This window comes from Mesitornis unicolor, unplaced genomic scaffold, assembly GCF_000695765.1.
Source record: "Mesitornis unicolor isolate BGI_N332 unplaced genomic scaffold, ASM69576v1 scaffold50429, whole genome shotgun sequence".
In the NCBI taxonomy this organism is placed as follows: domain Eukaryota; kingdom Metazoa; phylum Chordata; class Aves; order Mesitornithiformes; family Mesitornithidae; genus Mesitornis; species Mesitornis unicolor.
In genome coordinates this window covers 269-22,318 of record NW_010210279.1, presented here as the reverse complement: position 1 = coordinate 22,318, position 22,050 = coordinate 269, and the positions used below count along the sequence as shown (strand labels likewise).

At 39.2% G+C, this 22,050-nt stretch overlaps 1 protein-coding gene across 1 annotated transcript; it reads right to left on the bottom strand.

The window, feature by feature from the left end:
- Positions 1-3,210: 3,210 nt before the first annotated feature.
- Positions 3,211-21,473, bottom strand: SLC39A6 (solute carrier family 39 (zinc transporter), member 6). Its single transcript, XM_010193130.1, has 9 exons — positions 20,757-21,473; positions 18,868-19,048; positions 18,404-18,573; positions 16,917-17,129; positions 15,290-15,359; positions 13,578-13,955; positions 6,442-6,522; positions 4,265-4,455; positions 3,211-3,363 (listed from the first exon to the last, which is right to left on the bottom strand). The coding sequence occupies exons 1-9, from the start codon at positions 21,471-21,473 to the stop codon at positions 3,211-3,213; spliced, it is 2,154 nt and encodes a 717-aa protein (XP_010191432.1).
- Between the last annotated feature and the right edge of the window lie 577 nt (positions 21,474-22,050).

The following is a 22,050-nucleotide window of genomic DNA, read 5'->3' as shown; positions in this document are numbered from 1 at the left end:
ACACAAAACAGACACTTCCATTTATCAGCTGGAATAGCCAGGCACATTACAAACTGCTGTAGAAAAATAGAAGCATAAAAGTAAAGGGCTGCTTAGAGGTTCTGCCCCGTGAGCATACCAAACCATGAGTATTTCCAGAGTGAGTACATTGCAACAGAGGCAGATTCTACTGTATAAGGCTGACAAAAACAACCAAAACTCAAACCAAAAACACAAAAAACACCAAAACAACCAAAAAACCCCAAACTGTTTTCATCTTGCTGGTACAAACCTACATCAGGTTTCGCTCTATGGTGTTCTCAGTTACTAGTTTGGACAGCTGTCCGTCATGGACATCTCTCCACAAAAGATTAAAGCACTGAAGGGGTGAGATATGCTTGTGTCTACCTTATTGAGCCATTTCTGCCCACATGCTCTAAAGGCAATTTCTTTTTCACGTTGTTACATTAGCAACGTGTTTTGATATGCAGATATTTTTAATGTCAGTTGGTTACATCAAAATCCAGCCAAGAACTGACCAAAACAGATTTATCTCAATCATGTAATCACTGATCTTAAAAATCCCTTGGGCAACATGCCTGCTCCTACTGCACACCCACCACCTGGACAGGAGAAACCCACCTGAACCAGCAGCTATTGAGGCTGTAGGCCAACAGAAATCACAGCAAAACAGAGCTGTGATGAGGGGTGTGGAGGGAAGAGGGGGTGAAGCCACGCTGAGTTTTTTTTGCCCAGGACTGCATCTTGCTCATGAGGAGCAACACAGGAGGAGCACAGACTGAGTCACAGTGGCTCCAGTGGTGACCAGCACCATCACACCCCAGCAAAGGCAAGACTCATGCAAACAGGACAGGGTCAAGTCAGATGGCTCCATAGTCTTAGCCTCCACAAAGTCAAGAAGCAGTCATGGCACAGGTAAGGACAGAAGTGTCACAAGAATTTAGGTAACTTGAAAATAGAAGTTACCATCTCTCCAGAGACGCTTCAAATGAACTATCAGTTCATGGAAGGTGCAGAAGCAATGGGTAGAGATACATCCATTTTTAACCAGACAGTACCAACTCAAGCTTGGGAACACTAGGATACAACTGCTGTAAGAAAGAGTAAAAAGACCACAGGATGGATGGTCAAGGAGATGCTATGAAAACGTAGCAGATGGCTACTGTACCATGGCATAACCCTTCTGTACCTCAAGTTGAAGAACTCCTCTGGCAGACTAAATCTACCTTTGGGGAAAAAAAAATGCACAGAATAAAAAGACCACAAAATGTAAAGTGCTCGATGAAGGGAAGGAAAGCACCTGCCAATATTTTGTCAGTGTTCTTGTCAGAGATGAAAGCCCAGCCCCAGAATAGTTTCTAGTGATGGAAAGTAAGTCAGGGAAAGGAAAATGAGTGCCCCCAAAATAGTCTGCTCTTCTCTCCAAACAACTGCTCAGCATGCAAAAAAGATACAGGTTCAGCCATGGGGATCTGAACCTGCAGATCTGGGGAAGCAGGTAAGGCCCCACCACAGCAGAGCGCTGCCCTCAGGATGCAGTAGCAGAGCTGAAGGGAAGCACCCTTCTCTTCCCTGACTAAATTTAGAGGCAAGGAACAGGATTTTGTCACTGTGAGAAGATTAAATCTCAACCTTCTAAACCTGAGGAAAGGCTGAAGGAGGAGGAAAAGCTAATACTCCTGTCTGCAGAAATTCCTATGATCCCTGTTTCTGAACTAGTAAAAAAAGCCCAAAACCTCTCAATTAATTCTAAACATTATTTCTGAGGTGATACAGTAGTCTTGGTTTTCATTTTCTGACAGACCAACATATGCTAGACTGTTTTAGCCTGCCAGACATGGTATTATCCAACACTTCCTCTTTGTTCAAGCTTTTTATTCAGCTGATAATTTGAAGCAGTAGTAAAGCTGAATCAGAAATAAGTTCTAGTTGGTTTATTTCTAGCTAAGATAGCATAATTCTGTTACTTATTCATTATACAGAAGTTGTCTAATGCTCCTCTTTCCTGCAAATGCAGAATTTATTTATTTTGCCAGTCTTTTTCATCCTTCTCCTTCCTTCAGTTACTGTCAGGGTAGTTGAAATACTAAGACTGTAAGCTCAAACTACATACATAGATATACACTTATGATTATCCTTAACATGCTGCTTCTCTATATATGCCATCAAAGAAATTTTGCTATTTTAGATTTCTTCACTTAGTTATTGCAAATAATAAAACTCGTTTGCAAGCACAGGAATGCTGAACTAGAAGCAGTCAGCTCTCCCACTCAGCTCATTTTCCATTTTACTAAAGAGGGCTGTTGTAGTAAATGCCTGTTTGTCTCAGCCCGTAGCATTCCTCCCCTTGACATCAAACAGACTTTAATGCACCTTTGCCATTTCCGGCAGCACAAGTGGGATAAAGCACTACTTTAGAAGTCTTTTTGATGGATTTCACGTATACTTGAGCAAGAGCTATGCTTTTACAACCTAACAGCTGTACTTGTGTTGCCAATTTGAGGAACTGGTGAGGAGCAACTCGTATCAGAAGGGATGAAACAGGTAAAACATTTGGTGCAAACACTTAAAACGGGATTTCACAAGAATTCCTTTGGAGTAGAAGCCAGGTGGAATAAGACACAGAGAATGCAGAGGTTGCAGAGAGAAGAGCCACCACAAAAAGAATGGAGTGGGCTCGTCTGCCACTCCGTGTAAACCAGGTGGACACAGAAGAGATGAGTTTCTACCAACGTAAACACACACTACCCATTACACGTCTTTTTTTTGTTTTACACTGCTCACTGTGCTTCATATCCACTGATTTTGGTTGTGCTAAAATAAAAACCATTGTCGTTTCATTTCTTTAAACCAACAAAACCAAAGTAAAAAAAAGTTAAATATAATTACATTCAGTAAATAAATTCACTAAAAATAAAACCCCAAACCCTACCCCCCCCAGACAATGCTCTTTTAACAGATTTGGCACTTTCACCATGTTTTACTAAGTACAGCTTTGCGAAGTACCATATGCAATGCTAAATCCTAAGTGAAAAAACCTTACAGTGTTCATTTCTACCAGGGAGAGAAGAGAGGGAGGGACACAGCAACAAAGCACGCCAATAAAAATACCTACTCTACACCAAACGTACCTCTTCTTTAGAGAACTTAATAAAAAAAAAAACCTACCACTTATAGTTTAACACCAAGCTCTCTTCCTGGCAACCAGGATTACAGGTTTATGCTGAACACAATCTTATGCTCAAACACAGAGATCAGCAGCATTATCCCAAAACCCAACAGAATCCCAGCGTTCTGTAAAAGGAAATAACCCCAGCGGCTGCATCCATGATCGCTGGCGTCATTGTGGAGCATTTCAGGCACCTGAACAAACAAACCAAAAAAAAAGTGTTAAATGCCTTCAGAATAAACACTTATTTCAAACCCAGTTTTTCAACTGTGAGGCATGAGGTAGCAGAGTCTTACTTTTCTCCTCTTTCCTGTTGGCAGCATTAACACCACTCCTCGAATTAAGTGTCACTCAACATGAACTACATTATCAGAGTCTACTTTCACATTTAGAGACAATCTGTAATGCTCTAATTACTGTTTTCATGCTAATTATGCTGATGTCTTAATCATATCCTGAGTAAATGGCTGCCTTATTTACCAACTGATTTAATCAAGCCACACCAAGAATTTTAGTCTTAAGAAGATAGTTAAGCTTCCGCAAACATCCACCAAATACATGGTACTTCTGTACAAACATACTTCTGAGGCACAGTACAGGTTATAATACAATTCTGGCTTAATCCCTAAAAGCAGTAATGATTTACTGCAAAAAACCGCAGCACATTTGGTAATGCCGATAGTGTGCAACCTGCAGCGTCACTGGCTACCTGCTATATAGTACCCACTGTCAGAAGCAGATTTTTTACTCTAATTCTGCTGTTAACTGCTTTTGTTTAACAACTAAGGGAGAAAAATCTCTGTTCCTACATCAAACTAAATAAAAGCAATCTTCCACCTGGACATTTAACTGAGCACTTACACTGTGTGTTTGGGCAACCTGGTCTAGTGGGAGGTGTTCCTGTCTGTAGCAGGGGGGTTGGACTGGATGATCTTTAAGGTCCCTTCCAACCCAAACCATTCTGTAAGTCTATGATCAGTGCCTTCCAGCACAGAAAAAGTTAACTGAGGCAGAAGAGACAGAAGGATTTCTTTTGAGATGAAAATACAATCCTTAAACTATGTTTTATAAATTCAAGCAGGCCCAGCCACTTACCATATCCACAAGAGCCACATACATGAACAAGCCAGCAGTGAGTGCAAATATCCACATGGAAACATTGTCTGCGTAGTGGCCGATGAGAATCCCGGTCGCCATCCCAAGGTAGGCCAGCATCGCTGACAGAGCGTTGTAAAGCACCGCTTGCTTCACCGTCATTCCGGCTTTTAGAAGTACAGCGAAATCTCCTACAACAGGGGAAAAACCAAAAAGTTTTTATTCTCAGGTAACTACTGCAGTATTCATGAGTTCTCCTCTTACTTACAAGACGACCAAGTTATTTTTATGCTGCTGCCTGCCTTTTTTTGTTTCCTTCATAAAAATAAAAAATCAGTGGGGGACAGAAAATGTAAAAGCGCACACACAGAATAACACAACAGCAAACACTGTAAGTTTACAACCTTAAAGTCTTGGGATTTTTGGAAGAAGCAGCTTTTAGTGTAGTTTGCATTTAAACCAACACTGTAAAATACTGCAGTACCTGGTGTGAATGAGAGTTTCAAGGAAGTTTCTAAAATAAAATACTCTCACCTAATTGCATAAAGCAATGATGATTATTCCGTTTATTATCCTGTAACTGCTCTCTGTACTATAATCTAGCTGTTTCATCAGCTTAGAACTTAATTAATAATTTCTGTAAGTCATGCTTAATATCTTATTTTTACTTGAAGGAATGATACCCTACCAGTTTTCCACCACTTAGAATAGTTTGTTGTTTTTCGTTTGTTTGGATAACAGATTTAAAACAGAGTAAAATACAAGCTTATTTAGAAATAAAAAGGATTCCATATAAAACCGTAAGATATCTCCACTTAAACAAAAGCAGTTTTCAAAGCTGAGCGGAGTAAGAAGTTACAACAGCTTTTCCCACAAGATATGGCAATTAAGATGAAGCAGGATGTTAGCAACATTGTTTAGCATTAACAGCAGAAGGATCCAATTTCATCCCCAGCCACCTTCAACTGCTCCCATTTGATTCAGTATTCCTATGCCACTTCACGTCCTCTGTTAAAGAAGGTATTTCTATCAAGTTTTCTGCACTGCTTGAAGAAGCACGATTTAAATTTTAAAAGATTTGTCTTGCTTCCAAAGCCAACAGAACATTTGAATCTAAAATTATCAGATTCATAAGACTAATTTATTTGTATATTTGTATTAACAACATGTAATTAATACAAGTTCCACAATTCCCATGGAATTTATACTAAGGTGAACAAGACCCAATTCCTCCCATGTTATAAAGCCAGGTACACTTTCTCCAGAGTAATGTATTCCTGTATAACAGTATTGTACAGACAAATATATCAAACTGCTTAATAAATAGTTCAATGTGTACACATACTGGTTTACAAGCGCCATTAAATGAAACTGAATGTTCTTTCTAGGGAATGAAACCTTAAAAAAGCAGAAGCAAACTGTTCTTTCCTCATTCTGTACACCAGGTATGGCTGTGGCCCTGAGAGCTAACACAGAAATACCAGCTGTACGTTCAAAATTATGTGACCATTGGAAAGATCAGCTTCGTTCTGAGTCCAGCTGAGCAGCTACATCCTGCTCTCACAAGCTGCACTGCAAAAGGGCCAAATACTAAACCTGCAACATAAGACACAAGCATTCCCATGAGAAATTAATGATCAGGAATTTAAATCACCTGAGCTTGAAAGACAAACGATTTCTAGTAAAGATTCCTCATTAGTTCCAAGTTTAATTTAGAGCTAACGCAGTTCTTTGCAAAGCTTAATGAAAAGGCAGCAAATATTATGCAGGAAGGAGTTCGACTAATTGTGACCTTCCTTTTAGCAGCATAAACATAAAATTAAACAGATATGAGAGAAAAGCGAATTCTGACATGCATTCTCTTGCAATTCATGATTTATATTGCTAAGGAGAATAAAAACTACAACTGAATTATACAGAACAAGTTGTAAGTAACTGCAAGAAACACCGAGTTTTAAACAAAGTAGGTGAAATATTTAGATTTTTTAAAAGGAAGATTAATTCAATTAATAAATCAAACAGTCTTTAAATATGTTAGAAGTATTCTTGAGTAGATAATGACATAGATTAAGTTTTCTTATTAAGTTTTACTGTGCCAGCGTAAAACCACTTACAATTCTCCAAAGTGTACCTGTAAGTACCTGTACCTGCAGCACACTGAAATACTGAGGTCTTACCTAGCTCATGAGGTAACTCATGGCAAAATACAGCCACAGAAGTGCTTAAGCCACTCGATAACCCTTCAGTAAAGGCTGCTCCTATGAAGAGGAGGGGAGGGGAAAAAAAACCAAACAACCAAAAACCATTACTACATGTTCAGACATCAAGTGCACAGGCATTGTTGCACATGCTTCTATCAGATCAAGACATAACAGTTTCACTCAAATTTTCTTATGCTTATGGAAGCATTTAGACTTTAACTGAACTGTAGTTTTTTATGATTAATAAGTTTCAATACCAAAAGCAATATAGAATCCTCCAACTAGTTAACGCAAACCACATTTCACCATCTTATTTCTAAGTCTTTCAGCAATACAACCCTCCCCACAAAAATGCAATAAATGAAAATACTGTCAGAAAAGACACTTTGTTTTTTAAAGATAAAGGGAAGAAGGCAGCTCAACTGCCTGTGACTCAGGCACTGGAAAAAAGGGAAGCCAGTTCACAGTAAGAGAGGCTCTACAGTCACATGAAGTCAGCAGTGAAAAACTGAATTCTAGGCAGCCTGCACACACGTGAGTATCATACTTTTAAATGGAGGGAAAAAACACACAAAACCTCCTTAAACTAGTGCAACAACCCCCATCTTTCTTGCTTCCTCCATTCCTTCTGCTGCTCGCTATTTTTCTCATTTGACCGCAGCTCAGGAGGAAGCAGCTCACAGCAGGGCTGAAGTGGAACCACAGCTCACACACGGTCCCATGGAGAGCATCACCAAGGGGTGCAGCAGAGCCACGTCCAGCTTCCTCCTCAGCTGTGACCAAAAGCATCCCGGCAAAAAACATGCTGCCAATAATCAGTGCAAAGAGGCACAAAACCATGTCGCAGTAGTTGACATGCAAGGGAGCCAGGAGTGCTGCTCACAGGAGAGCTACAAAGGCAATGAGACCACAAGAGACAACCCCTTCTCTCCACTGGGGCCACCAACCCGTGATCCAGCAGCCTCTACCCAGATGTAACTGCTCAGGGTGGACACTGACATCCAGGTCTTCATCTGCACGAAGGGACCGATGCTCCTCCCTGCAGTGACAGCAGCAGCAGCCGTACCTCTGGAGTGCGTGCTGTAGCACCCAGGGAAGGGGATATGAAAGTAGTGAGGAAGCAGCTCTGGATGAGGGATAATAAACAGGGGATTGAGAAAGTCTCCAGAAGAGGTTCTACAGAGGCAAGAGCCCAAGGCCCTTCAGACTAAAAAGGGGAAGGAAGGACCAAAGCAGCACTGGAACAGGAAACATGAATTCCCAGATGGGTAAAATATTACAATATCAAAGCCTGGCAACAGAAAACCTCCCATCCCTAGCAGATTTGCAGCTGCTAATAATCTACAGAACATGGTTATGATCCTGGCAGCACTGAGAGAATAAATGAGTTCTGCACAGCCCCAAATATTTGCTCAGCACATCAGATGAGGACCAGAAACAGAAAAAGATTATTTTTTTTTTTAGCAATAGCAGATTCCCTCCCATGCAGGACAGAGGCAGACTTGCCAACCAGAGCTACTATCCAGTGAAGTCCACTGCTTGCCCAGAGCCTGCTTTGAGGATGCTGTGGAGACACCACCAAAGCTCATTTAATCTGTCACAAGTAGATACAGACTGCCTAGAAGAGGCACAATACAAGTCTTCTTATTTTTAACCATTTTTTTTAACTTCTACATAAAGGAGTTCCTTGACTGCACAGCGCTCCAGTATAAAACTAACCAAGAAAAGGTGGTGGACACGGCTACCTATGAACAACCACACAAGACATCACTGTTCACGTGAGAGTTTTCAGCTGTGAAGGTAACAGTACCGGGCAAACAATCCAGGATGGTTTTTAGTTGTGTTGGTGACAGTTTCCCAACACAAATTAGAAAAGAGCCAGCCAGGATTAGAGCTCTGCTTGCCCCACTGCTCACAAATCAGGAAGAATTGATGGCATATACAGCAAAAAAGGGCAGCTTGAGTTCCAGTGCACAGGAGGTAACTGAACTCAGGATACAAAAAAAGGCTGGGAAAGGAACAAGGAAAATTAGGACTCTAGATTTTAATGAAGCAGACTTTGACTTACTTGAGGGATTGCAGGGTAGAACCACCTGGGAGAAGTTTGTCAAAAGGGAAAAAGTGCCCAGAAAAGCTGGCTGATTTGTGAAGCACACTCAACAGAGCACACAAATTAACTCCCCAGTTTGTGCAGGAATACTGGGACTTCCAGCAGAAGACACGCTCAGCTAAGCAGAGCGTGTCTTAAAGAATTAAGACTTAAGAAGGAAGAATGCAAGAAACAGAAACAAAGACTGTCACAAGGAAGATAAAAGCAGCGGAACAAACAGGAGGAAAACCAAAGCCCAGCTGGAGCTCAGACTACCAAGACACCAAGGATGACAAGAAACAGCTCTACAGGAATGCTAGCTGAGAAACACAGTTTGTAAAAAATCTGGGTCTGCTGACAGATGGGGAAGGGAGCCAAGCAGCAGACATAAGAAGAGGCACCAGCACCACCTTCATCTCAGTCTTCATAGACAAAGACAAATCCCAGCAGATACCAGAACCAGAATGAAAGGGACAGAAGAGACACAACAGCTTAGAGACACTTAGAAAAAACAGAAACACTCAGATGCATCCCAGGATGAGACTCACCCAAGGATGCTGACAGAGCTGACTGATGGGACTGCAAGGCTGCATCTGTGGAAAACCATGGCTATAGAAGGCCCCAGCAGAACTCTGCAAAGAGGCAGACATTCTTTTCATCTTTAGGAAAGGCAAAAAATGGGAGCCAGGGAGAGTCAGTCCCATCTCAGTTCCAAGAAAGATCACGTTGAATATCTTCTTCAAATCCCTCTCCAAATGCCTGAGCCAGCTTGAGGAAATAACTGACTATACAGAGATGGAGACAGCAGTGAATAAAATAGACATGATTTTAGTACGATTTAGTAGGACAGCATCTCCTTCAGCAGTCTCATCTGGGAACAGAAGAAATTCAGGCCAGACGGTCAGATGACTGCAAACTGGCTGGACTGCTGGGCTAGCAGGGCTTGATGGCTGCTAGTGACTAGCATTTACCAGGGTAAATACTAGGACCCATTTTCTTCAATATCTTCACTAGTAATACAGATGATTAAACAGACTGCACCATCAGCAAATTTGCAGATGACACTAAATTGGAGTGCAACAGGGAGAAAAAGTAGGGGCTGAATTGACACATCAAGCACTAGAGCTTTAGACCAGAAAGACCACAGCAAACGTGAAGACTAAGCCAATATAAATCTCATTAAGTCCAAAGAGGAGAAGTGAGAAGTTCTCCAGGTGGGACAGAATAACCTCATGCGTTAGTTCCAGGCAGGAACTGACTGGCTGAAACAGCAGCCTTCCCAAAAAGGATGAGAGTTATGACAGACAAGTCAAATATAAACCAACTGTGTGCCCTCACTACAAGCAAGCTCTCCGCTAAACACTGGTGAGGCTGTTCCTCAGATTTTCTGTCCACTTTGGGGTGTCTCAGTTCAAGGTGGATGCAAATACAGTCCAATAGAGGCTAACAAGATGATCAGAGGGCTACAACATGCAGCCTAAAAACTTGTGGAAGGTTGGCTCATCTAACCTCCCCCTCTTCACCAAAGGGACAGCAACAGCAGTCACCTTTACTGCAGTTACAAATATGAGGGAGCCTAACTCTTCAGAGCAGTGACAGATGACCCAGCAGGGGAAAAGGCTACAAGCCACAGCTTAAGAGCTCATAAATAAAACCTTCCTTATTAAGAAAGAGTAGTGCAACACCAGAAGAGGTCAGCCACAGACATGGAGGCATCTCCCCATCTGTGGAGGTCTTCAAGACTCGGCTGTGCAAAGGCAGGACTGATCCAATCCGTGTTCCCAAGAGCTGTTTCAAGCAGAGGGTTCAACTAGATGTCCTCTACAGGTCACCCATTTCTTTGAGTTTATTTATGAAGTGCAATTTGGAGATGCGCAGCACACAAGTCAAAAGTCATCTTGACTTGAGCCCTCAGCAGGACTCTTTTCCATCACACTCTAAAACCTTCAGTCAAAGGTCTACACAGTCATTAACAGGTCAGTGACAGGAGTTACTGCTACCTGATTAGCAAAAGAGGTTATTAGTGAACACTATCAATCTTTTCTAGCTGTCAGCCTGTTAAGTTTTTATACCCCTTTATAGTTTTGGACTCAGATTTTGAGAGACAGACAGGATAGCTACAGTTACCTCCTACTAAGACAGGAGAATTCATCAGCGTTCAATCAGGCTTCAGTTTGAGGAGACCAGATAAGTAGAGGAAGGCAGAAGGTAATTACTTTCTCCCATGCCTGCATCCCCAATAAAGTACAAGTTCCTCTATATTATAGTCTCTATGCAGTATTTTCCTAGTCTTATGACTCAGAGGAAAACTAAAAATACAAGAATCCAGCTTAATCACGCATAGTAAATCTAATTTTGGGACCACTAAGGCAAGCCAAATAAAACCCAAATGCTTTGCGAAGTACCTAGGGGGCTGATACAGCTGTACCTGTACAGATTCATAGCAACCAAAGTACAGGCTTAAATAACAGGAATATCTATTTTTATTTTTCATTGCTAAAAATGTCTTGAAACATTAAGAAGTTGAAGACTACATTAATATATCTGGTATTATCCCTACTCAAGAAGTTGATTTAATAGTGTCATGGTATCTTAAAGTATACTTTTAAGACATCACTTATTTCAAAAAAGAGGTAAAGAAAAAAAATGCATATGCAAGTTCAGTGTAAAAGAAGTTTTCTGCATTTTAGTTATTTAGTTGAAGCTACACAGAAAAGTTCAAATCACAGAAGATCACTTTGTACAAATTAGATGCAAATGTTCCTTGCTTTAATAAAAAAAAAAAGCACTTTTAAATGTTATTCCTACATAATTAGCACAACAGATCTGAGGAAAAAAGTAACTGATGGAAGTTATGACTAAAAATCACATGAACCAAATCAACTTAAGTGAAGGGTTACTCTGGCTAAAATTACCTTCACAGAAGCACTCACATCTTCATTTAATTACAGGTAAAATATTATACAAGTAGTACTGGCATTATCACAACATCAAACTGATGTTTTTCCATAACACTTTTGAGCACATCCAGAACTGAAGGAAACCCACATTTCCATCAGCCTGAACAAGCTACACAGCAGGACTTCTAAGAGCTTTTGCTCTCACTTCTTCTATAAGCCTTTATTAGCCTTCCTCATACTTTTTCCTTCATAACTGTAAAGTCATAGCTCCTTCTCAAATCTCCATAATGCTAAGAGATAATTGATTCTGCATGTCATTTGTATGCAAATCCTCTTCTTTCTACTACATTTGCACTACTGATCTGCTCAGAAATTTGCATTCCACACTCCAACTTTCATAAAAAATGAGATTCAATCAGAAGGTCTCTTTTCACATACTTTGAATTGACTGAATCTGAACGACTGCAAATACCACTGTGAGAAAACAGCTATTATCGGGTTTTCTCCTCAAACAAGAATGAGCTTGTTTCTACAATAAAATCTACAGAAAGACTGATGCTGCTGAACTGACCCCAGTAGGCTATACAAGCTGGAAATGAATCCAATACCTGTAAAGATTAGTTCTAAATACTAAAGTCAAGATTACGAAAGACTAGCGTAAGAATTGAGGATTACTGATTTAACTTCAGTTTCTATTACTTACTTTAACCTTTTAAAATTTGAAATACCTGTAGTTTACCTCTTCTAGAAAAAAAAAAAGAGGGAGTTCCCAAACCTGACGTCCCATCCAGAAGTCCAAAACACAATATTCAATCTGCTATTTTTGTGATAGAGAAATATTTTCACTGAAGCATTGTCAAAAGACTAAACAACTACAAAGTGTAAGGGGGAAAAACAGGGGCATTAAAAAAGGAAGAAAAAGATAAGTGTTCTGATTACATGTAAAAGAACTGTTTATACCATTGTAAAAAATGGACTATTGTACTTAACTTTAAGAACAAGATTCAGAGTAGAATATGATTGGTGTTTAAGAAAGTAATATATTTTTAATAGTTTTTCAGTAAGAGTGACTGAACCTGTTCTGAGACTGAGCACAGGACACTGAGCATCTGAAGGAATCTACTTGTGCTACACTCCTTTAATTGATACAGACACTCTTAATCCAAAAATCTGCATAAAGGCAACATATAGTGACTTTATTCATATCTTCTCCATGAATGACATTTCTGACGGGTAATAGCAAACTTTTGTCCTACTAACACCCTACTCACACATTCCCAGGATACACAAAGCCACATAGACTTTCTCTGGAAGGTTAGCACAAGCATCAGGAAGGAACTACAATGATGCTCTTTAGCAGATGGTAAGATCTCAGAATCTGGATGCAACAGGACTGCTATGCAAAAGTGTAAAAGCACCTGATTTTGCAGTAAAACTGAATGGATGCCTACCTCCCACAGCACAAAAAAAAAAATAACCACACATACGTTGCCTAATCCATTTGGGTAATCTTCAAGCTAAGGCAGACTGAAACCAGAGTCCCATCTCCCTACTCACCAATGCTCTGGAGAAACTTACGCATGATGTGCAACCAGGGCTCAGTACAGGCAAAGCCAGATGTGCAAAGTATAGACAGTGAAGATAGAAGAGAAAAAGAAATAAAGAAGCCAGTGATACCAGTGACCCGACTGAAGTTGAAAAAAGCACAGTTACTTTATATGTGACCAAAAAGACAAGCTTATCTTAAAATAAGAGAAAAATTGCCAAGCCCTTGCAGGCATTGAGATACAGCCAGCTCTAAGTACTAAATATTGTTTTGTAAGCCTAGCTGTAGTCTTGAGAAATGATAGCTTTAACTTTGTTAAAAGTATGAAATAAAGCAAAGTTTCTAGATTTCCTAAAGCAGCATAACTGTAGGCACATAATTTCTGTTTTATTTGTCACTGATCTCCAGGTTGTTAAACTGGAGATTTTTCTCATTCATTGAGAGCTGCTACCAGATAAAAGTTTATGCTTCAAAGATCCAACACTAATGAGTTATGTTCTTAATAAAGAGGTAAGTGACAGTAAGAACTTGTTGCCCTCACATAGGACAAAGCTGCAGCGTCCAAGCAAACACTTACCAATTGCGAGGCCATCACTAAAATTGTGCAGTCCATCTCCCATGATCACCATCCACGCCAGGGTTGCTATCCCCGCATCCTTCAGCTCTTCACGTGAGTAGCGCTGACTGTGACTGTGGGGATGATGGTTCTGATGATGATGGTGATGCAGAATATGATGGTAGTCATGGTGATGATGACTAAGATGATCTGTCTGTCCCAGAGTATCGTGTAAGTGAGAATGGCATTTGTTTCTGCAGCCCCTGGATACATATTCACTGTCAACCTCCTCTTGATGAGAGTGAGCTATCATCACTTCTTCCTCTTCTTGCACAGTTGGCTGCTGAGAAATGTAGGGCGATGGATCTTGTGAGTCTGTCCCTAGATAGCCCTCAGTCCCTGTTACAAAAACCCAGAGTATATTATTATACATTTTTTAAAAAGTCACCTAGGAAGCAAAGATAAAATAAACACGTTGAATATGCAGTAAAGAAGAAATGCAATAAAGAAACTAGTAAGTCTAGAAGTTGAGGCTGATACCCCAGCTTTTTCCCCAAGGAAAGTTTTCCACAACTTTTTTCTTTAATCAGATTTCTGAGATAATTCTCAATAATTCAAAATAATAAAAGTTTTTTAGTTTCTGTCCCCTACTGCTGAAGCAGCCCTGACATTATGGTCACAATGCCTCCTGAAAGGTAAAAAAGCTTTTAATCTGAGACCCAGTGCAATTTAAACACAAAAGCATAAAGCTCTATGTCCCAATTTCACAGCATGAAGGCTGTTAACTCAGTTGCTTCAGAAAGACAAAGTGTCAGAAAAGCATATGCCATTTATTGAACTTATGGTTGAAAAGTAAAAATGCAGAACAATAGGATTCCATTATAGATCATTTTGGCAACTCTCCTGTATTTCATATAAATAGAGGAGCTTAAGTTCAAAAACCTGAAAAACAAACACTGAGAAATAAAGTCACCAACACAGACCATGAAACATCCTCATACAAACATCAGTGGCACACTGAGGTTAATTATTTTAACTAACTTCTAAAACTTGCTAAATTCTTCCCCTGCAACTGAAGGAACAAATACACCTTTTTTTCCCCCCCTCCCTGTATTACCAACAACCTTTTAGTTATAAAATTATTGAAAAAACCTGAAAGCTTCATTTAGCTACAAGAGCTAACAAGTATCGAGTGAGGTGTGTTCTGGCTTACAGCATGATCTTGGGGACGCCTGATCATTTGCAGTTCAAATACTTGAATCAACCTCTAGGATTCTAGATTATCAACTTCAGAAATAAATAAATAAATACATACCTAAACTAACAAAATCCAGACTTAAAATACACAGAAATCTAAATAATGGATCACACCTATAATTTAGCAGTCTAAAGAGAAGTGTGGAAGTCATTAGGTACAACTGTATTTGCAGCAGGCACAGGCAGAAGGGCTTCACAGGATGACTTTGACTTCTGCTGTTAAATTCAGCATTAAAAGGCTTAAGGCTTCAAAACTGTGAACCTGCTACTTCTAACCGATCAATCCTTTTTAAAGAAAAGCAACAAATAGAGCTAGTGTCCCCTATGTATCAATGCACAGGCGGATTTTGTTTTGAAAAGAATTCAAGCAGGCAGTGATCCAACACACAGTAAGAAGCAAATCTATGAGCTGCTACCAATCAGGTGTTTTTTAAACCATGCTGCCACAAAATAAGTTCAATATTACTGAGACTTACGATCATCTGTATCTAACTTTTCTTCATTCGCTGAAAACTTCTTACTTTCTCCATCATCTTCATTTTTTTTCTTATTCCAAAAGAAAATAGTGTAGTTATGAATATTTTACTTATTTTTCAGGATATACATATATACATGAGCAATATTAAATTGACAACATTTATCCAGCCTGCACAGACGACAACATGGAAGCCATATAAAGGGTATAGAAGAACAACATTAGAAACTTCACTAATAAGACAACAAGGCTTACTCAGACTCTACAGGAGGTAAAAAACATGACCAAAAACCCACAAACAAATACCCCACATTTTTGTGTGAGGAATAAGTAGAGGGGTTTGTCTGACAAGCAAAACACATCAAATACTGAGTAAAAGTTATTACACTAATGCTTTTCCATTGTAATGTCAGTAAAATGGGGTTTTTCCTAATCCACTGAAGGAAAAACAAGTAAAATCTCTGGTAATTGCCCACTAATGTCTGTATCACAACAATTTATGATCAGTGACTCAGTACCTAGAAGGGTGTATTTAGTCTAACAGGAAATCTATTTCCAATGGCTAAGAGAAGAACACAAAAACCACTTCCTTTGCTTGGAACTCTTCATATCCTCCCTTAGCAAATAAATTTAACCAGAGATATGGAAAATTATCTTGCCACTTAGTTTAGCTTCAGTATAAACCACACCAACACAACCTCCCATGACCAAAATCAAAGAGTTTATATGGCATCTTCTCTAAGACTGCTGCCTTATTGACCAATTTAACAAAACCTAAACAGAGACTATCAGCCATTACAGCAGCAAAGCTTAAGAAATTGCCAACTCTTACTGTATTTTCTTTTTTAATGAGTCAAATTTTACATCATCATTTATTCCTGGCTATACTTGTCTTTATAGAACTTGGTTACCAATAATTGGCAACTTAAAAACACTCATGACCTGCCAAAATTCAGTTATTTACCTTCCACATAAAACACAGCATAGCAATCTGAAAGGTGGACTGCTTTTCTTTTTGCGGGGAGAGAAGGAAAACAAAAGAAGGGCTTGGCAGACAGTATTTCCAAATGAGACACTATCTAATTAAATCACTTTCTACAGTGTAGTCAGATGCTTATTTATGCAAGCACTTAATGCCACCCTTACTCATTTTGTGCAAGTGCTCCCCTCAACAGGAGGGATAATGCAATAACTGAGGCCATCCTATTTCTTCCAGTATAAGAATTAAAATAATAATAAAGATGTTCAGATAGTCACTTATATAATTGTCTTGCAATGTCAGAAGGAAGTCAGTAATGAACAGTAACTTCTTAAATCACTCTGTTAAAGCAAAGGGTGCAGTCAGATGTTTGCTTATTAAACAATTCCCTGTGGTGTCAAGCCTGTACTATACGTCTGGCTAAGGAATTAGCTCAGAGCTCTTCCATCGAGGGCACATACAAAAAACTTTTAATCTAGTTTGAAAGTATGCATGTCACAAATATAAATGGAATTATAACACTAATCAAGTCACCAATTGCTATTAAATCCAATCAGACAGATATATGATACTCATTACAGTTTTTATAAAAGTGTATTCAGAAATTATCATGCAATACAATATAGCTTCAAAATAATAGTTTCCCTACCTTTTTCTTCTTGTCTTTAAACTGCTTTATTAAAGTGATCAAATGCTCCACTAGAAACATGAAATATAAACCTCCAAGTGCTGTAAGTCCCTTCCATGTAGAATCCAGGTAAGCACTCTCCTCTACACTTTGAAAAACAAGATGTTTGTACATAGAGCCTTTGTTTTGTTCAAGCGGAGGTTTCTCATGGTGATGGTGATGGTTTCCATGAGACTAAGGGGAGAACAGCATGGAAAAAGTCATTATATTGAGAAGTACTGATAACAAGAAATACAGAAAGTATTCTTCACATTCTTTTCCTCAAGTCTAGACTTAATATTCATGGAGTAAATGCTCTGGATACAGACAGTTACAAATAAATCTGTTGATAGGAAGAAATGTCGCAAGGACTGAGAGTAGGCCTGGTATTGATCCCCTCACTGCAGCTATGTGCATACTACTCAATACAAGATGTACAACTGTCCCCATAAAAACTCCCGACGCTGTCAAGAAACTGCATTTTAAGTATTAGTCACAGCCAGCAGGCAAATTACTTTCCCTCTTAAGACAGCTCATAGACATCAAACACCTTTTTCTATAAGGAACTTAGCAGTAATTTCCCTCTTTAAAGGCAGTCTGACATTCCTCCCCTCCTCACTGGCAACTGATACGTTCAGAATCAAAACACTTCTAGGACATCTCAGTCACACATGTTCAGATTTTACATAACCTCACATAGCAAATGCAAAATCAACCAAAAGGAAAAGGAAGAACCGAATGAATTACAGGGAGGGCTCAGAAACCACCACAAGATCTGTGGCCTTTTCTATCCATCTTATCTAAAAGCTGGAACAAGTTCCTTTTTCTGGTGGGAGAGGCAAGGAACAGGGGGGTGGGAATGTCTGTTGAAGGGCTTCAAGAAAGGTAAAAATTTAGCAATCATATTCTAACTTCACTGCCCATATTACATAATAGCAATATGTAATTCCAAAGCCTATCAAGTAATGTTTTCCCTGGACTTCAGAAATGCTTGATTCTGATGAAAACATTTACAATGGATAAGCAATCAACATATGTGCCTGATAACAGAAAACAGAAGACCATCTACTCCACGTTTAAAGTGTACAGTGAACTATTCCTGCTCTCTCTAAAGTCATGAAACTGGAGGAAGATAAAGAGAAGCCACACTGCAATACAAGACTAAAAGCATTTATGTAAAATTCTTGCATGCAAGAACAACAACAGATTTGGTAGCATATATGACTGAGAACAGGAAGCAGACTTAGGGATAATGGAGTGAAGTTCTTACACTGCAAGGAGTGTGAAATGAATAATACAAACTGTTCCAAACGGGAAACCTTTCCATCAAATAATCTAACTTACAAGGCTGAGAAATTACTTACTGAATATGTATTAATTAATAGGTATTAAAATGATCTCTAAGAAATACAGCAAGATGCCAGTTTTTCTGCTTTGAGATTATGAACGAAACAGTAGTTAATACTTACATGTGGAAGGAGATGTAAAAAAGCATCTCCACTCAAAGTTCCCACAGCCAGTGCCACAAGGAAACTTAGAAGAAATTTGAAAAATACACGATTCATCAGTGGTACCAATATAACACCCAATAAGGAAAGAAAACTGATGACAGAGATGGATATAAAGCCACCAATCCAAGCTGATAAGAAGGAAAAAAAAGAAATAATAAGTATAAGCAACAGCTATATCAGTTTTTGTTTGTTTAACATTCCTGTTATTGAATACTCCTGATCATTTGATTAATCAGACGCTAACAAATGGTACGCCACAAAGATCTCTCTAGATGTGGTCAAGAGAAGCGTCAAAAGAAAATTACAAATTTCTTTCAACTTTGAATTACATTTCTTAAATTTATAACCAACATAAATGAACTCTCATGTTAATATGTTTTCCATATTATATGTTTATATTCCATATTAAAAAACAAACCTACCTATTTGCAAAGAGTAACCTTTTGGAGGAGTTTCAGTTTTTTCACTAGTCGCATGGACTATGCAGTATTTGCCATCGATCTGATTAATAAGAGCTGGACAGAGGTAACTAAATTCTGTAGCAGTCAACAATACTTGAGTGCCTATTCCATGGGACTGCATCAGTTTTGACGCACTGGAGCACTGTGGAGAGACATGTGTTAAAGATTAACCAGAACCAAAATACCAGGATATATCTCAAGAGGATGGCACATCCCATTTGAATTGAAACGCTGTGAAAACCACATTAAAACAGCTGTATCAGTGCTAAATAAAAACTGATAACAAACCACTTCACTAAGAACTGTACCTCCACCCCTCTTCTAGTCCAGAAAGCTGGTTTGGGAGTCCTGGTAGATGTTGCATAGTTATCACTCATTCTCAGCCCAAGGGGGTAAGATGCTTTGTTGTGCAATTAGAAAAAGCCGAACACTTGACTCAGTTTTAGATGCCACATAAGAAAGTAATATTAAGGTTAAAGACCTTTTTACAGAAGTGATACCATACAAAGTCTTGTACAGAACACGTCCTGCATACGCTTCCTCTAGTAACGTGTTCCCCACTGTACAACAAAGTCTTGCTGGGTTTAAATAACAGCAGTACTTCCGCTCTGACTGTGCGGAACACAGTAAAAACCTGTGCATTCAACACCTACAACCACACACTACACAACACCCGCTCTGAATTACCTGGCATGGTGGCATACATCAAGACCCCAAGGAGGGACTTGCATGTTAAAGCCTTTAATAGAGAAGGATCTGACTGTGTAAGAAAACTGTCAACAACACAACTATAGACTTCTTCAGCACTTGTTTTTACTACCTTAAAGTAACAGAAATCATTTTGCAGCAATCTGCTTTATAGTTGGTCTCCACATACAGTCTTAAAGAAAATGGGAGGAAAGGGGTTGAAGGAAGAGGGTGTAATTTCCTTCCCTGCAATTCTGCTGTTTGCCATAGGATTACCAAACACTTGTGTGGAATCTTTGATGACAGTACTTCACCAGTTGTTTGGTTTGTTTTTTTTTTTACTTTCACTACATTATTCAGAAAACAAGTCATGTTCTGGCCTTAAGGCAGAACAGCAAGACAAACCAACAGAAATGAGTAGGATTTAATAGAATTTACCATTCCATTCTCTTTTACTGAGAATTTAATGTCAGCTTACATTTATATAAAATGAGAAGCAAAATGGCAATACAATTATGTCTAAAATTCTAACAGCATTCACTTAGTTCCAACTCAGGGAAACACATTATTACTTAAGCTTTTTATTTCCTGCACATTCCCAGGAAATGTACAAGTTCTACAGGCAAGGTCAACAGCTACCACACACTTGCACAACTGTTTAGAGGCACTGCACAGCAACAAGTTCATTTTAGAAATACAACATTAGTGTCTTCATTTTAAAGTCACCTTGGGAACCTAATATTTTTTTGCTGATTTTGCATGAAGAAAAAGGAGTTTTCCTACAAAGTATGACAAACTTTTCATATACTTCACTAAGAATACAAGTTCTAAATTTAAAGTGTTTTTCATTTTATGTACTTTTAAAAAATAATGTAGAAATATATAAATCCAACTGTATGTTTATACTTAATATACATATTCCTTTTTACGGAAAAATTAAAAAGAACTGGATTGCATATGTATTTTCCTCTAAGCTTGTGAACCTAGCATAACACTCCTTGAAACTTGATGTTTTTAAGACAAGTTGTTTGTGTGTGTTTTGCTACCAGTATGGTTACACTACAAAGCTTCCGCCCAGTTAAGTGACAAGCACCTGACAAATAAGCCATAACAGCACTCCCAGCGGATCTGGATTCCCAAGAATGAAAAAGAATCAGTCTCACCTCTTGAGTATTTTGGGTTTTCAATTTAGAATACAGGTAACTTCCTCTTTCCGATTCCTTTGGAGAAGGATGAGATACATTTGCTTTGCTGTGAGCAAGCCAGCTCGCGTTGCTGCCACCTGTGACATTAACAGCGGTGGAGCTGGTCAGACCCACCCGAGCCGCCGGCTTGGCCTCTCCAGGCTGCACACTCTGCAACTCGGAGCGGCCATCCACAGGAGCAGCCACGATAGATGCTGTTATTTCGTTAACGGTGTTCTTGCTGCGTACGAAGTTCTGCTGATGGTCTACGTTCTCTGCTTTATGAGGTTCCTTTGAGTGACTGTTCCTGTGGTCTTTGTTAGCATCGGATTCATGGTTTGGACAAACAGTCTTCTCGGAGCTTTTACTCAACGAAACATGGTTATGATGGTGATGATCGTGGTCATGATCATGGTCTATTTTAATCCTCTTCATTTTATCTATACCTATGTTCTGGAGCAGTTTTTTAAACCCTTCAATTGTCAGAGAGTTGTTTTCTCCATAACGATGAAAAAGTTCTTGGAGGTGAAGCTTCTGTATCAATCCTGCCAAGTCACTATTAATGCCAGCTGCCTTTTCTGGAAAAGTTCTCTCTGATGTATGCACAACAGTAACCATCTCCACTCCACGATGATGACTTTCACACAGTAGTATAGAAAATGACACTAGGAAAGTGACTGATACTGCACTCTCCATTGCAGCTTCTTTTTAGCAGTGCAAAAAAAATAATCTAGGAAAAAAAGAGGAAAATTTTAACAGCTCACATAAAACTGATCACATCTTCCTCCATAACAGATGTCTGTAACTTTTCCAAAACAAAAGAAACCCACAACAAACAAAAAACCCAACCTGCCCTAAGTATCAATGCAGTAAGATAAGAACCATTTAAATTTCTTACACATTCAGGACTTTTACCCAGATGTATGACCTCAGGCAACAGGAGATGAAGCTGCATACCACAGTGAGGTCACTGGCTGCAAACAGCCCAAGGGAGTAAGCTCACCTTTGTTTAGCTTGGCCTGAGTCAGCTGCCTAACACAATGAAACCGATGAAAGCATCTTCAAGGATGCACCGAGTTCTAGGTTAGACTTTTCTTGTACTTAAAAGAAACCTTATAATTTCACTCTTAACAAGGAAAAAGTATTAATAAATTATATGTTCCTGCTTAAAAATTTCAAACCTCCACGACTGGATTTCTCAGAGCAAGTCAGCGGGGTGAGTTTTCAGGACTCCACAAAGAAAATAAATATTTCTCACGCTGTCATGTCCTGT

Excerpts from the sequence above, each read along its gene's own strand:
- SLC39A6 (XM_010193130.1), bottom strand. The coding sequence starts at position 21,473 with ATGGAGAGTGCAGTATCAGTCACTTTCCTAGTGTCATTTTCTATACTA. Across the intron at positions 17,130-18,403 it reads TTTTACATCTCCTTCCACAT|TCTCATGGAAACCATCACCA; the intron begins GTAAGTATTAAC and ends TTCTCCCCTTAG. Across the intron at positions 15,360-16,916 it reads TTAAAGACAAGAAGAAAAAG|AAAAAAAATGAAGATGATGG; the intron begins GTAGGGAAACTA and ends TTTTGGAATAAG.